This window comes from Strongylocentrotus purpuratus, unplaced genomic scaffold (assembly GCF_000002235.5).
Source record: "Strongylocentrotus purpuratus isolate Spur 01 unplaced genomic scaffold, Spur_5.0 spur5_scaffold_11, whole genome shotgun sequence".
Classification (NCBI taxonomy): Eukaryota; Metazoa; Echinodermata; class Echinoidea; order Camarodonta; family Strongylocentrotidae; genus Strongylocentrotus; species Strongylocentrotus purpuratus.
In genome coordinates, this window is record NW_022145596.1 from 28580046 (window position 1) to 28596986 (window position 16941).

Genomic DNA, 16941 nt, shown 5'->3' on the forward strand with positions numbered 1-16941 from the left:
ACTGGAATCACATGATCAATAAACCATGACATTACCCTTGTTAAAGGACCAGATCAGCTATTTGTTCACAATCAATGGCTGTATAATGAGAAGGTCATCTAAATCGGTCCGTTGAGAGCCAGAAGAGTGTAAACTATGTGTTACATTATAGCCCGCCCCCCCCCCCCCCACTCCGGGGTCGGAATGACCGCATGCGTGTTACCAAAATGTCCGGTAAAGGGGTACTTTTGGTGCGACAAAGTCCGGCCCGAGAATTGTAAAAAAAGGGGTGTATTTGACTTTTCACCCAGAGATTTCTTTAAAAAGGGGGTGTTTTTCTTTTTTTCTCTCATCTCTTTGGACTCCTGAGAAATTATTCCAAATTTAGGGGGGTACATTGAGCATTTTTCCGTATTGAGGGGGGTCTCTAAGGCAGGAAAAGCCCGCGATAGGGGGGTTCGGAAATGTTGGCAGTTCTCAGATAGGGGGTGCTTTCAAAAAGAGGGAACAAGCATACGCGTACCCTAAATAACACTGAGTGGGGGGGGGGGGGCGGGCATTATACAAGTTATTAAACAACCTCATGGTTTTCAAACGAGGATATTGTGTCCATATTGTCCAGGTGTGTAGATTAAGGAACAGAGGCACTGGGTCATTTCATTTGCTGGAAGGAATGGTCCTGAGTCCTGCATGGACGAACCAATTTATTCAGACAGTTTGAAAATGTCTTGTCCATCTGTCACACAGCATCCGGCTTTCGCAACCAGTATGACTGGAAGCCCTCATGATCTGGACATCAGTTTTAAGTTTTATTGAATGCTTGATTTATTTTCAAACTGATGTTGCCACTTGCCCACTTCACTTTATACAAGATTTTGTTATAGCATGAGGAGGTGATGGAGCCTCCTTCATCTTGTTATGACTAATAACTATAACTATTATTTATTAAAAGCTTGATCAGTAACTCATCAAAGTACACCGGAAGTATGTGTGAGTCCTGTAAGTGGCTTGAAATTACTTCCAAGAGGCGCACATCCAGGCATTTTGAGGGTATTGGGGATAGCGAGAATTCTTTAAAATTTTGTGATATGATATTGATGATGATGATGATGATAATAAAAATTAATACCAACAACAATACATACAATTCACATACAATTCACATACAAGCACTTAATTTAATGTTTCTAAGTGCAGAAGTGATACAGACACAATGCATCAATTTTAAGACGGAGACTACGAGCTCATCTTCTATTCTTAGAACGTGATTCATTGCCCGTTATTTGTGACCTTGTTTTTCCCTCCAACGATGTTGTGGTGTGTGTATGTTAAAATGATATTGATCAGAGAGATTGAGATTGGAAGTTATTATTGATCTGATGTGTTTGGCATAGACTGTTGAGACTGTCAATGGCAGGTGGTCTCATGCATTGCATAGCATCATCATCTAGGAATGTATGGTGTTCCAACCTTTGCTAAGGCGACAATAGACCATTTTCGTAATGTAACCAAATTTATGCATCTACCTTTGTGAAGCGCCTTAATACAAATTATACATCCAGCTATTTGCCAATAAATGTATCTCAAAATTCAGAATTCAAATTGCACACATTAGTTGTTGCTAGGTAGGACAAACATTATTGCCCTACCTAGCAACATGTAACATATGCAATTCGCATTCTGACTATTGAAATGCAATTATTTGTAACAGATCAACAATAGATTCTTTGATAATTTTGTATGTAAAGCGCTGTAAAACAACAGTTAGTTTGTAAGAGCGCTATAGAAATGACTTTATTGTATTGTATTGTATTGTGAATGAAATAATTCGCATCAAGGCACTTAAGTTTAATTTGGATACATTACGAAAATGCCTATTGTTGTCTGCTTTATTAATAATAATAATAATAATAAAGTCATTTTTATATAGCGCATAATAATAAATTCTATTACGTCAAAAGCATAGGATTACTATTTGGGTGAAGTTAGGTTTAGGATAAGGTATACTGCCGGGTCCATGATTGAAGATAGGGATCTTGTTCATAGGGTTAAGTTTAGGTTTATAGAGTTAGGGTTAAGTATATAGCATTAGGACTCGGAATCTGGTTTATAGTGTAGAAAACCAGCCAAGAAGCAATGGTTCAGGATGTGTTGTTGTGCTATCTACCTAACCTTTGAGCATACCACATTTCAAGGAAATCTTTAGATTAGCTATATAAACAGGTAATGTACAGTCAGTCCAAAATGTGTGGCTAACCAAGAAAACAAGGAAATGAAAATAATTTTCTCATAAAATCTTATCTCACAGCGATTATTGACCAATTCCTATATCTTAATTGATAGATTCAAGTCTCTAAATTCTGTATTTCCTTGATATTATTCTTAGTAGTAACAAAAATTGTGTTTCCACTTGATGATTCTGATCAATGTTGTGAATGTTGGGACTTAGGAGCCAGTAGGCTGTGATTAACTCTCTGTAAAGTTCTTCTGTCTCCAAACAGACATCTTCATGTTCCTAATTGCGGCTGGCTTCACAAAAGCCTTTGAAAACACCCTGAGTTACTTATACCCATGGACTGTTCGGAGCCAGTATAGGCTGTTATTAACTCTTTGTACAGTATATAATGTCAAGTCCTGCTGTCTCCAAAGAGACAGTTTCATGTTCCTAATTGGGGCTAGCTTCACAAGAGCCTTTGAACACACCCTGAGTTACCTAACCCATAAACTGTAATTAACTCTTTGTAAAGTCTATAATTTAAAGTCCTTCTGTCCCCAATCAGACATCTTCATGCTCCTCATTGCGGCTGGCTTCATGAAAGCCTTTGAACACACCCTGAGTAACCTAGGTTAACCCTTGGACATGCCTGACGGTGACCCAGCCATGGCCCATCTAGCTTGGCTCCAAGACCATGGTCTAGTACACCAGAATCCATTCTAGTAAACGGAACAGAGCTGTATTTTCCTGTGTATCCTTCCTGCTTGTGATTTGTATGATCCTTACAGGTTTCCCTGGTTGGCTGGTTGGCTGGTTTCCGAGGGTACTGTTAACAGTGTTATTGTGTGTGGGTGGGTATTAAAAGCTTGATCAAGCCAATCAAGAAATAGGTGTGGCAGTCAGCCTGTGTGAGTGAGTGAGCTGGTCTGGGAGACCATGAGATTATACTGGCTGGTTGTTTGGTGGAATTCTAGTTTCTTCTTCTTCCTGGTTTGATTTTATAACTGGCTACAGCTCTGGGTTTATTATAGGTCCATGACTAGGCTTATTCTACAGGGCATATAGCTTATCATGACAAATTTTTAATAATAATAATAATAATAATGGATTCTTGTATAGCGCTCATGTCAGTCAGATTTAACCCTTCTGGCGCTCCCGATGGTCTTTACTCTTTACTCCATTAAATACTGAATTATATTTTAAGTCACTTGATAATATTTTTAATGCATTTTATATTAAGAATTTTTACCATGAAGTTTTAAAAGAAATAATTCAGAATGCATGATGTAATGATGACTTATTACATTCATTTGCACAATTGGCTCATGGTGATTTAATGACAGCATACCTGTATGAATATGAGGAAACAGTTAGGCATGATTATTTTTATATGTAGTCATGTGGATACCTTAAATATAGATGCATCAAATATTTTTTTTGGGGGGTGTCTTTTGGAGCAGGCTTGTTTTGCGATTGTAGCCAAAACAAACTATATAAGGAGCTACATACATGTACACATCCTAGGTCATGTTCTTTTCACATACATTTCATTCAACTTTTGACCTCGTATCACAGTTTAGTTAACCCTTTTAAAGACTGAAGATAGACAGTGTTTATCTATGAGAACAAATGATACAACCTTGGCTTGATGGCTGCTTATTGATCGCTATAGTTTTCAATGAATGAATATTGTTGGCAGCTATCTTCCCATACCTATTTTGATATTGATCATATAGAAATGATATGGCCCTGACTTGGTACATACATATATTGATTGCTACCGTTTGAAAAATACATAGACCAAGGCGTTACCGACTCTAGTTATTTCTGAATGGATCGTAATAGTGGTCGAGTCAGAATCTACATATAGGCCTATATACGAGCTGTACAAGGAAATAAACTGTTAAATGTATATTACATTGTAGCTAACGCATGCAAGTCTTCTCTAAACCACTCACCCTTACCATCCCCAGACACAGCCCCCAGACACGCCCCCTTATTTCTTTTGTGTACCATTTGCGCATTTAAAGTCCACAATAGATCAGTTGCAGCTGTATGGTAGCTCCATAGTTGTTATTGCTAAATGCACTGTATGCAGGAATGAAGACCTGAATGGCCTCCCTAATACGGTCCACTAAATGTACGTCAGATACATGTAGGTATCTGCTGGAAAATACATTTCCAAGGACTTGTCATGTGTTATGTACATCATGTCCTTTGAACTGAGTTAACACTATTTTCCAGTTCACGGTCTAAACATAACTATTTCTCTAACACCCCCCCCCCCCTCTCTCTCTCTCTCTCTCTCTCTCTCTCTCTCACATGATGCAACCCTAAGCCTTCTGTATATAACTATTTCTGTTTGAAGATGAAAGGAAATTCATACATTCTATTGAACATTTTTGTGGAAAATCAAATGGCACATACAAATACAATATCAGAATGTTTGAAAATGCAGATGTAAATGGAGAAAAAGCTACATTTAGAAAACTTTTCTGTCTTCAAGTGTTTTGGTTGAACCCTTATAATTTTCAGAATACATTACACTGTAGTTTTTGTTGTTCAACATTAAACTAGCCCCTTTGAATATAGGCTCATCTCTAATATTACCAAAGTTGCACATAGGCGTATTGGTTTAAAATCATAGGTTGTTGTCATAGTTATGTCATTATTATGCTTGGTGCTGATCATATCTTTGACCAACTCTCAATGACACAATTTTTTTCTTTTTCAAACAATGAAGGTCAGCACTGGCCTGTCTGTCTGCGATGTTACAATAGGTGATAACAATAGGTGTGTTTTCATCAGCCCAAGTTATCCAAATGGCTGCTTATGATCCAGGGAAATGACCCAATAGTATAACACAAGATTATATGCTATGAAGCTGCAAATAGTACAGGGGTGTACTTAGACTTTAAGGGCTTAGGACATTAGCTCTTGAAGAAGAAATGTTATCCCACGAACAAATTAATGGAAGTTGTGAAATAGCCTGCCATTTATCCAATAAGCAGGCTATTCCGCCAGTTATGACATACTACGACTATGATTTGGATGTTTATAGTCTGTAGCTTGAGCTAATTCTTTGAGCAAGGGGATCATTTGATTTGAGCTAAGAGAAACAGAACCTTATCGTTGCTTAGTAAGGGCTATCAAATCAGTCTATTATTCACAGTTTGAACTAATGGAAAAGCAGTGAAGCACCTAAATGTATGTATGATATATACATTGTTTATGCTGCTACAGACCTTGTCATACTCTTTTGTCATACGAACAATGGGTTTGAACTTTGAAGGTCCTCTTTTCAAATGAGAATGCCGTGATGGAATAACTGACTTTCCGCTATTGTGCTTTTCTTATGAGCGATTTCCTAAATTGAATAGGTCCCAATGCTATCCAATACACCTGTTTACTAAACGTATTTCAATTTATGCATGATTCTCTTCATAACCTGTGATTTCCAACTGTTTGATTTACCTCTAATATGTATAATCTTTAGATTGAATCCACTTTGCTTACATGTATGTCAGGCAAGGCTTTGGCAAGCTTTTCAGTTGTCATGATAAACTTTTGTTATGAAAATGGATGCATAAAAGTAGTAAATGGGTGTATTAGTTTGTAGGCTTCACAACAGAAGTTCTTTTCTGTTGCACCAAATGTATGCATTGATCAGTTGCCCAATGAGTCATGAGAGCTCTCTGAAAACTGGATTGTAGAAAACATAATCATCAACCAAAATGTATTTTGTTAAGTATGATCATTATCCAAAAATATATTTCAGAATTCATTGTATCATCATCTGTATATATATATACTACATTTTTCCGCCAAAGGAAGTAATACTCTGAAGCACTGATGATATTCTCCCACTGGTATATTACAGAGTGGAGGTGTGGTAGGGGAGTGGTTCATTCACTTGACTCACAATCTAAGGGTTGAAGGTTCCAATCCCAGCTCGGCACTTACATCCTCTGGCAAGACATTATTCCACTTTTGCCACTCTCCACCCAGGTGTAAAATGGACCCGATATGCCAGAGTGCAACATATCTGGCTACCAGCCCCGGCCCCCCCACTCAGGTTTCAAAATGACCGCATGCGTGTTGCCAAAATGTCCTTTTCGTAACAAAAGAAAAAGGTCGAGCCGTATTGACTTTACACACCGGACTTTTGCTGAAAAGGGGGGGGGGGGGTGCGGAAAAAGGCTCGTATACAAAAGAAAAAGGTCGAGCCGTATTGACTTTACACACCGGACTTTTGCTGAAAAGGGGGGGTCGGTTGGAACACGCATATGCATACCCTAAATAACACTGAGTGGGGGGGCCGGGCTACCAGCTATGACCGGGGTGAGAGCGCCAGGAGCATCAAGATGTGATGGACGTATATCATTATGATATGACATTGACTGCTGAAATGTGTTGTGTCTGGACTCGGTCTATCCAGACTCAAAAGTGATTATGATATAATAAGCATCACATCTTTCCATACCAAGGTTAGACTTCAACCCCTGTGGAGAATGGCTGCATACAGATAAAGTTGATTTATGTGACTGGTATTCATGTTACTCATTGAATAAATCATCCATTGTTAAAGTGACTAGGTAACATTGCCTCAGATTCTCAAGATATTTATGATTAGAAATCGAAATATCATTTTTCGTTCTCACGGTTTTTATACTTGAACAGTTTATTGAGGGAAATGAGTATGGTAAAACCTGTCACTCAAAGATTTTTACGTTTTTGAGGCACTTCATGATCATTTTGAAGTGCAATTTTTTTTAGGGCTTCAACATTACACCATATCACAGACACTGATAACACGTAGGGCCGTGCATCTCAGATTTAACATTGTTAAACGATGCCTTTAATTATTAAAGGGATTTCTCATTTTCATTCACTAAATTACTTGATTAATTTCCTGATTGAAGTAAATTTATATGAAATTGGTATAATTATGGTACTGTTGGTCCAATAATCGGTAAAAATCCGATAGTTGCTATCCATCCACAAGGTCGTTGACACAGATATTCCATCTTCCACATGCCATGCTATACACTCTACTGTCAACACAGCACGACATTGGGTTCTTTGACCCAGAAGTATTTCATTACAATGTCTGGGGGTCATCAGCACAAGGACATGCCAAGAATAGACCTGTTTACTCATCTTATGTGAACTTTTAGAGCAAAAGTTTCTCTTGGCAACTAAAATGCTTGCCAGAGGCTTTCCGGAAATAGCAACAACTAATGCGTGCAAAGTGAATCCATCTATAGTCTTTTATAGAGATGTCATTGTTCATAGTAGGTGTATGGAATAGCTGGTAACCAAGGGTTAGAGAGAGTATAACATGCATGAATTGAAAAACAATACTAACAGGTCTCTTATAAGTTTGCCATTGAATGAAGGGCTTGTGATCTATAGACCTTTTTACCAATTTCATAATAATAATAATACATATGATTTATAAGGCGCCAAATCCACTTGACAGTCAAATGCTCAAGGCGCAGCTTGTGCAAAAGATGAAAAACATACTTGATACATTTATACAAAGTGCGATAAGAAAGGTACAGACATGAAAGGTAATGGTAATCAATTATAAGCTAAATTAAACAGATATTTCTTAAGATTGTTTTTTAACACGCTTACGTCTTGAACAAAAGACTCATGCTTGCCAGACATAGCAACAGTTAACATATGCAAAGTGGATTATGTCTATAGAGAGATGCCATTATTCATAGCAGGTAGATGAAATGTTAGGTAATTTATTAGGGGTTAGGGAGAGAACCACGCATAAATTGAAATACATTAATAAACAAGCCCATTCTACGTGTGAAGAAAAAGGTAGACCAGTTCATGAATGTATTATACAAATCATGGTCACAAATCTACAAAATAAACAATTTTTGATAATTCATTATTGAAGGAAAAAATATTATCTAAAGATAAAGAACACAAAAAAGGCCCCAGATTAGGCGGCAAGTAGCAAAACACGCCCTTGATACTGCCTACATCATTGAGTTTGAAATGCACTTCTGGTCAAGAATGGTAGCTGAATCCATTTGTATATGTAAAGGGCTCTTGAAACTCAAGTAGCCCTTGACATTATTTCATTTTAGAAATAACCTCTCTTTCATCAGATGGAATGTTCAATCTGGGCGATGGGGCAGTGCAATTTAAATTGCAAGGGGTAGATTAGAGTTTGCATCACTCTTGAAAGTCAAATAGCCTTTTCATTTCATTTTAGAAATAAGCTTCAATCCATTCTTTGATATTTATATTGCACTACCCCTATTGTATGCTCTTTGTGTGCTCTTTTTGAAGAGCATAATAAAACCTCGGATTAGGCAGCAACTTAGCAAACCACGCCCTTGATACTACCTGTAGACACGACTTTCAATGGGATGATACCCACGTCGTTGAGTTTGAAATGCACTTTTGGTCAAGAATGGTAGAAGAATCCATCTGCATTAAGAGGATTAATCATTCACTGAATATGGATTCTTGCTAAAGATCTCCAGGCAGCAGACAGCAAGAAATTGTGTAAATAACAAAAGGTCCACGGGAGTGGTTGATAGAAGCTTTAACTACATAAAACTCACGCTCTCTCCAATTTCATACAACAAAAGGTTGTCTTAGGAACCACTTCAAACTTTATGGATGGGGTGCAGAGGGAGAGCTTGTATTTTTTAAACATAGGAAATTTCAGAAAAGTCGTCACTAGCGATAGAAATCTTTTTCCAAGCTGATTTTCATCAGATAAGTTTGTTATTTGTGTTGGCTCAACACACCAGACACCACTCTATCTCTATTTTCCCTGTCCAAACTTTCCCTGTGTAATGCAAATGCCCAGTTTGTCCATTGTTTTGTGGGTATTGTCTGGTAGGACACCATGTGCCAAATACACATGGGAGGTATTAAAACTCCAGACAGAGCAACATACCTCTACCTCGCCTAGGCCACGCCCCCTAGCTGTTGACCTGAGTTGAGGTGAGAGAATACCCTGGGGATTTATTAGCATAACCAAACTGAAACTGATATCCTGGAGCTACTACCAGGGGCCAGGTCAAATAACAAGTCCAATTCCTCTCAATTTTTATGAACAAAAATGCTCTGCAACACAACCATGGTTAGTGGATGGCATAAGAACACCTTTGACGACGTTCATTTTTATAGCAGGTTCACTATTCTAAGACTTTTCATGAGGAAAAGAAAGCTCTGTAACAAAATTTAAGACTTCCATATGGAGCATTTTTACATGTTGTGATTCTCATCCCACTATAGAGGACATGGCTAAACAGAAGCATTGTTGTGAGAGTTAGGCAAATAAGGACTGATATTTGCACATGGTTTGCCCTTGGACTACATAGGCGCATGAGTGGCTGTATTGTTTGTCTGGTCATGACTATGCCCCCCACACGCTTAGTCAGGTCAAGTTGAATTCCTCAAGACATGAGGTTTGAATAGTGCTGTACAATTCCAAGGAGTCCTTAGCAATACAAATGATCAGTTTTAGGTTTAGGGCAGTAGGACCATGGTTACATGTTAGGGAAATTACAAACTATAACTTCTATTGTCAAGAGTTGGGCAAATACGGACCAATATTTGCAGTTGGTTTGCCCTTGGACTACATAGGCGCACCAGTAGCTGTTGTCTGTCTGTATAGTTTGTCTGGTCAGTCGTAACAATGTCTCTGACAGGCTCTTTTTGTCAGGTAAAAAATAGCAATTCTTTTGAAGTTTCATGGGGGGGGGGGGGGGATTCTGAAACATAACCGCTCCCACATAGTTAGGGCGTTGCAAACTTGAAGACTTTAAGTTTTAGAGTTGGGCAAATCAGACAAATATGGCTTTCCCTTGGACTACATATGTGCTCCAGTGACTGTATTCTTGTGTTGTCATACCACGGTGCATGGTCAGGTCAGAACTAGCCATTTAAATTCTTCTTAATTGTCATGAGGAAAAAAAGGTCAAAAACACTAATAATAAATGCTTGGTTAAAGCTATACTTCCATCCATGGTTAGGGCACTGAACTTTTTGATATTTGATTATTCCGATTTGTTGGCGAGTAGTATGCATGCACTGCAGGCTTTAAAAAAAAAAATCCAGAAGTGGATTTTTTGCAAAAATCGTCCTCAACATGGTGTTTGAGCTGTGTAAACAGGCCTTTTTATTGTCATAGTTGGGCTTGCATAAGGAGCTGGTATGTACACATGGCTTGCCCTTGGACTACATGGGTGTGCCATGTCTCAAATGCTTGTCTGGTCATAACAAGGGCTAGGTTCACACAGGACAATTCCAGATTATAATTGAAGGTTTAAAACAACGATCTACAGGACCAATACAGTGAGTTTTTAAAATTTGAAACCACTAGCCGGACAAGCAGGAAGTTAGTTGCGTCGGCACAAAACTTTGAGTGAGGACCTCAATCTCCCCTCCCCCTCCCCCCTGCTCATAGTTAATGCATTAATCACAAGATCACTCATGGTTTATAACTTTGAATAATCTTCAAGCACAATTGTGTCTGTACCATTCCTGACTACAAGATGACCTCAAAGTTTAAAACCACCACCTAAACTTTAAAGAGAAATCCAACCTTGATGGCAAACTACTCTAGAAGAAAGCAGAAAACTCTGGTGAAAGTTTGAATGAAATCAGACAAAAGTTGAGAAAGTTAGTTGTAATCACTATAGATATGGGCTCTTTAAATTGACTGAATTGGTAATGTCTGTCTGATGTAGTGGTGGTCAACTTTCCCATTTGTTCCAAGGCACAAAATGACTCAATGATTCAGGAGGGTCTTTTCTCTTTAGAGGACCTGTGATAATATGATATCCATAATATATTGTGAGTAGTGCCCCATGTGAGATGGCATTTAGGAGAAAAAACAAAAAGTTAATGATATTTGTTTTTTCTCCTAAATGCCATCGACAAACTGGAGAGTTATCCATGACAGTCCACTGACCAAAATTACCTGATAGAGATTTGCATAGCTTTAGTGATCTTATATTTCAAACATTCATAACTTTCTTATTATCGGTCTGATTTATTTAAAGCTTTCACCATTCTATTTCTCTGACTTCTTTGCTACCATTCAAATGAAGTTAAAACATGGATTGCCCTCTTAGTTTATGGACTCTCTGTCGTGTGAACCTAAGTTATATCTTCGCAGGCTCAGGCGCGCTGTCACATCAGTGAAATACTGTGAAGTTTCATGAGAGAAAGAAAAAAAAACCCTCTTCAATCCAACCGATTCTTGCAGTCGTGAAATGGCAATGCAAACTGAAAGTATTGTTAGAGTTGGGCAAATAGGGAGGTGGTATTTGCCCTTGGATGACATCGTAATGTTATAGTTGTGCCACCAGGTGTTGGGCTTGTTCTGACCATAGATTCCTGCAATTCTCAAAGGTAGAGATACATTGGAATACCCTGGCTGGCTTTCAATAGTAAAAGCAATTTCCTTCCAACCACTTTTACTCAGAATCCCATCACAGAAAAGTGTACATGTATTGTAGGCTTCTTGAATATACCGTATATGGAATGGTACGACTGGGAATCGATTTTCTAGGAATACTCCATTGAATTTAAATGAGACTGGCCTCAACATTATTATAATTTGTTTAGCATAGGAAAGAGTTATGAATTACCAGAGTTGATGTTATTGCTTTTTTTGTAATGATCAATCAGATTTTCTTATAGTTTAGAAGACAATGTCAAATTTACCTGGAGAGAATATATTGATAGCATATTGGTACATAATGAATTATTGGCAATCTAGTTTCACTTATGTTTTCATAATGAATGACATTTTTTTTTCAAAAGCGAAAGCCACACAATTCAATTAGAGAGAGAACTCTAAATCAGTTGATGTCTGTATGCCTTCTTACATAGATTTTCTTTTAGATCATTTACAATGTAGGCCAGCATAAAAAAAAATAAACAGAGAATAGTGTAGATGCCAAGATGCAAACAGATACAACTCAAATCTAGAGAAAAATTAATTTTCCAAATTTGATCTTTTTATTCAACATTATGCAAGTAATGTAAGTAGATCAACAGGGTTGTATTTTCTACATCGGACGAAACACATTTGCTGGTATGCAGATATCGATCAAATCTCTTCTTTCTCAGAGAGGTCACCACCCCCCCCCCCCCCCTAGTTCAGACAACAAAGATTAATGGTATAGCTAATAGCTATCAATAAGTAATCATGTTATGTAGTCATATTAAATAAATGTCTATTAGTGAAACAGAGGTTTGAGCATCATCTTGGATTAAAATATCAAATTGTAATAACAACAATACTTATTCTAATGCGTGTACGCCCCTCTATAATGATTCTTTAAAACAGATTCTATCAACAAATTTCTTAGAAATTTCCCTTTGTGTGAACAGGGTATTGTATTACCACCATGGCCTTGTGACAGGCAGACTGGTGAGGGTTCTTAGCAATATAGCAATGAGCTGCGTAGACTTTTGGGACCAGTAACTTTTCTTCCAATCTCTTATAGCAAAAGGGGCATAAGGACAGAAAACAACATCATATAAAGAAACATTATACTTTTGAAGAGGTCAGCTGACACGAGAGCTGGTCAATGGTCATTGCGCACTCGTGATAGGCCATGCCCAGTTATACAACTTTCATATGATATGAAGCAGAGACTAGAGCAGCACCCTGATTTTTATGATGGTTGTAAAGCCTTGTGATGGATTTCACTTGTCTAGACACAGGGTGAGATAAAGGTAATAATGAGCAGTCCAGTCATAATGAGGGAAATAAAACTGAATATTTCCAACCTATTTACTCTTAATTATGATATTATTATGATACCTGCCAAGTAAAATTGGTACAACAATAGATAACAGCTTATCATAATGAAATGAATATCATTCATATTAGACCAGCCCCTTAGAGCTACATGTAGCCCTGGCCCATATTCATAAAACCTATTCATGAAACATACGGTAGTTAGTTGACAACTAGCTTACAGTATATTACGGTTTAATGAATATGAGCCCACGGCCCTGTCTTACGAAGAGTTACGATTGATCTAAATCAATCGTAAGTCCTCCAATCAATCACAAGTTTGCAGTCTCCTATGTCTTATGTACATAGTTGAAATTGATATCCATTGCAAATAAGTTGCGATCGATATCGACTCTTTAGAAGACGGGGCGTAGGTCTTCTTCGTAAGGCACATTCTTTGGAGTTGTTGAAGTGGGAAACTGAGATTTTTGCTTTTGTTCTCTGCCCTTTCAATCGTATGCGTTACTATGGCTTGGTGAGCAAAAGAGTGTCAGTTTGTACCGCTGGAAGGGGTATATCGGCCTATACTTCTAGAAGTCTTTCTATACTTTTGGCTGAACCCTCCATATTTGTTGAGGTCATACAAGTAGTGGTGTTAGTCTGTAGACACAGACTCCACTTGCTGATTTGTAAAATTCTGTAATGCCTTGAGCCGAGCCTAACTCTGTCTGGAGTACCGGTAGCTTCTGTTTTGGGAAAGTGAAGTACAGTCTCTGTAGTCTTATAGTTAAAAACCCTCCATTATTAATTACAACTTTCTTACAAGGATTTGTACAGCAGGCTTTCGGGTGCACCATGTGAGATTGCTGTGAGATTTACAAGGATTTGTTCCTGCAAAATGGAGCTTTGTGCACAATCTGTAGTCATACCTAGTACCCTGTAGTCATACCTAGTACCCTGTAGTCATACCTAGTACCCTGTAGTCATACCTAGTACCCTGTAGTCATACCTAGTACCCTGTAGGAATTTTGTAAACCTGAAAGTCAATACATTTATAATTATTTAAATGATATATTTCATTATACCCACAAAAAAGTATGCTCGAGGAAGATAATGATAGATTACCAGTGTGTTAAATCTGAGATTTCGACCAAAGATAGATATGATTTGTTTATAGTGCCGTTTATTTCCTTGAAGATGGTATAGTATTCCTACTGGTAGGCTGACTTACATAAAGATGGATATGTGTGGGTAGATAATGGTTCTATACATAGAAAAGAAAAGAACTACCTATACCCAACCAGGAAATAACTCTCTAATCTTCATTTATATGCAAATACAAGATTAAATCACATTCAAGCTGCCTTACTCATGATTGCTGTATTTAATCACTTTCATTTTTAAAAGTAAGTTTTTATCAGCTACAAGAATATTGAACATGAAGGCAATCATGTTATTGCAAATGTGAAGAATTATGTGTTATTTGCCTGTATAAAAAAAAAAATGTTGGGGAATTCATAAGAATTAGGTATCAAATTGTTCTTTATCATTATCAAATCATAGTTCTAGGAATTTCAAATTTAGGGACAATTCTTTTTTTCTAAATGTACATATTAAAAGGCTCTCGGAAAATCAGTACAACTCATTGAAAGCAGAAATGAAGGTGAAGACAATGATGATGGTGATGGTGATATTGATGATAATGGTGGTGACTAATGGTAACGACGATAACGATTATAATGATGAATGGTGATTTACGTCGATGAAATTGATCTTTGGGGTACCATCATTAAAAATCCTGTATCAAAGATATTTTGTACTCACATATGAGTTTGCCCAAAAGATAAATGGAAGTAACGCTACATCAGTCATATTTCAAGAACATCATTATTGATAACAGTGGGAGATTTAATTGTTGATCATCTAAGGATTGAAACAAAGACTGTTAGCTTCCATAAAAGTTCATTTATATAATCATCATTTGTAAACCCATTTTCAACCATTTACATCATAATTAACCTTTGCCCCTTTCCTCTTGTTTCTCCCTTGTAGATATTCTTCAAAGACAAGACGGTTGATGAAGATGGGTATGTGATTGGTGTGAGGAAGAACGCTCTTCAGATCTTCATTCCTAAGTTTGGTTTGGAGGGTACCCTGTATGTTCAACAGACTGAGGATGGAGCCAAGACTAGTCCTTTCACTTATGATGATGAGGTAGGTAATAATAGGTCAAATAGTTTGTCTGTTTTAAACGAGAGGTTGTCATTGTCCTCACTCACTTCTAAAAGATTCCCACCTTTGTACATGTCTGCAGTGGTATAATAAACCAGTGGTCTCATAACCGGGAGGTCCCAGGTTTGAAACCAAGTCAAAGCACTTGTGCTCTTTGGTAAGGCATTAATCCTCATTATCTTCACATCCACATCTTCAAACATCATCACATACATTATTATATTTAAACAAAACAGTTTTTAAACCTCCAAGTTCTTCAGGTTTATGTTGAAACTCCATGGACTTGGTCCTTATCTGTTCATGTATTTGATTCTTATCTTATAATGACTGTTTACATACGTTTGAGTCATAGTTCTGTGTGTAAGCAAAAACGTCAACAATGTATATGTTATCATTATTTAGTATCTTGTATGGTTCAAAACAAGCATTATCATCATTATCATCACAGTCATCATCATAGTCATCACCATCTCAGTCGATCATCACCATCTCCACCACTACCATCATCATCAATAGGGACTTCTAGATTGAGTGGACAAGAATGGCATGAACGTCCACTGATCATGCGTGTCCATGGCAAGCAGTTTTAACATTCATTCCTATTCCTTGATATCAAGAATCCAATTCTTTATATCAAGAACTACCATTGCTTTACAACAGAAAATCATTTCTTGATATCAAGAAATAGGAATAAATGTTAAAACGGCTTGCCATGGACATGCATGATCAGTGGACATTCACACCTTCAATCTAAAAGTCCCTATTACCATCACCATCATTGTTGTCGCCACCACGATCATCATCACCACCACCACCACCACCACCACCATCATCATCGCAATCATCACCACCACCACCGTCACCATCATAATCACCACCATTATCATATTCATCATGCCCATCACTGTCATTTCCACATCTCCAGCGTGATATCCATCATCACTATTGATCTCCTCACATTCATCATTATATCAAGACAACACTCTATTCACTGGGGTCTGTTTATAGTCCGTTGACCCCATCCTGTGCAGATGAACCAGTATTGACAGGTGTGACTCCTTTTACAATCCTATTCCCAACCTGTCACCTGCTTATGTGTGATGGGACACCTAGGTACAGCTGGTGGGAGGTAGCAGATAATTATCAGATATAAGGTCATTCACACTTCAATTTCAAAACTTTCCACATGTATGCAAAGGGAGACAAGGGATCATTATGAAGACACTCCAAGGTCCATTCACACTTTAACTATCCATATACAAAGGTAGACAAGAGATTATAATGAAGACACTCTACGGTTCATTCACACTGTAAAACTGTGCAATCTGTCCATATACATGCATAAAGGGAGACAAGGGATCATTATGAAGACACTCTAAGGTCCATTCACACTTTAAAACTGTGTAAACTGTCCACACATGAAGGGAGACAAGAGATTAGTATGCAGACACTCTAAGGTCCATTCACACTGTAAAACTGTGCAAACTGTCCACATATGAAGGGAAATTGTCCACATAAAGGGTGACAAGAGATTATTATGCAGATACTTTAAGGTTTATTCACACTGTCAAACTGTGCAAACTGTCCACATATGAACATAGACAATAGATTGTTATGAAGACACTCTAAGGTCCATTCACACTGTAAAATGAGACAGGAGATGGTGTTAACAGAGACCTTCTCTCTTGAGAACTGTGTGAAATGTATGCACAAATGGAAATGAAAGATAAATATCCATACACTACAAAGTCCATTGGCACTTGAAAACTGAAAAAAG

At 37.7% G+C, this 16941-nt stretch overlaps 1 protein-coding gene across 2 annotated transcripts in view; it reads left to right on the plus strand.

Annotated features, from left to right (window-relative positions):
• LOC115922327 (exosome complex exonuclease RRP44-like) overlaps window positions 1–16941 on the plus strand; it is a 47214-nt gene that overhangs the window by 12158 nt on the left and 18115 nt on the right. Inside the window, exons 1-2 of one of the 2 annotated variants that reach the window (XM_030981113.1) lie at window positions 9779–9899; window positions 14985–15146. In XM_030981113.1, coding sequence (XP_030836973.1) covers window positions 9873–9899; window positions 14985–15146 — 189 coding nt within the window. In that variant the 5' untranslated portion in view covers window positions 9779–9872. Of the gene's footprint in view, window positions 1–9778; window positions 9900–14984; window positions 15147–16941 lie in introns of those variants that run through there. The other variant, XM_030981114.1, reaches the window with a different exon arrangement.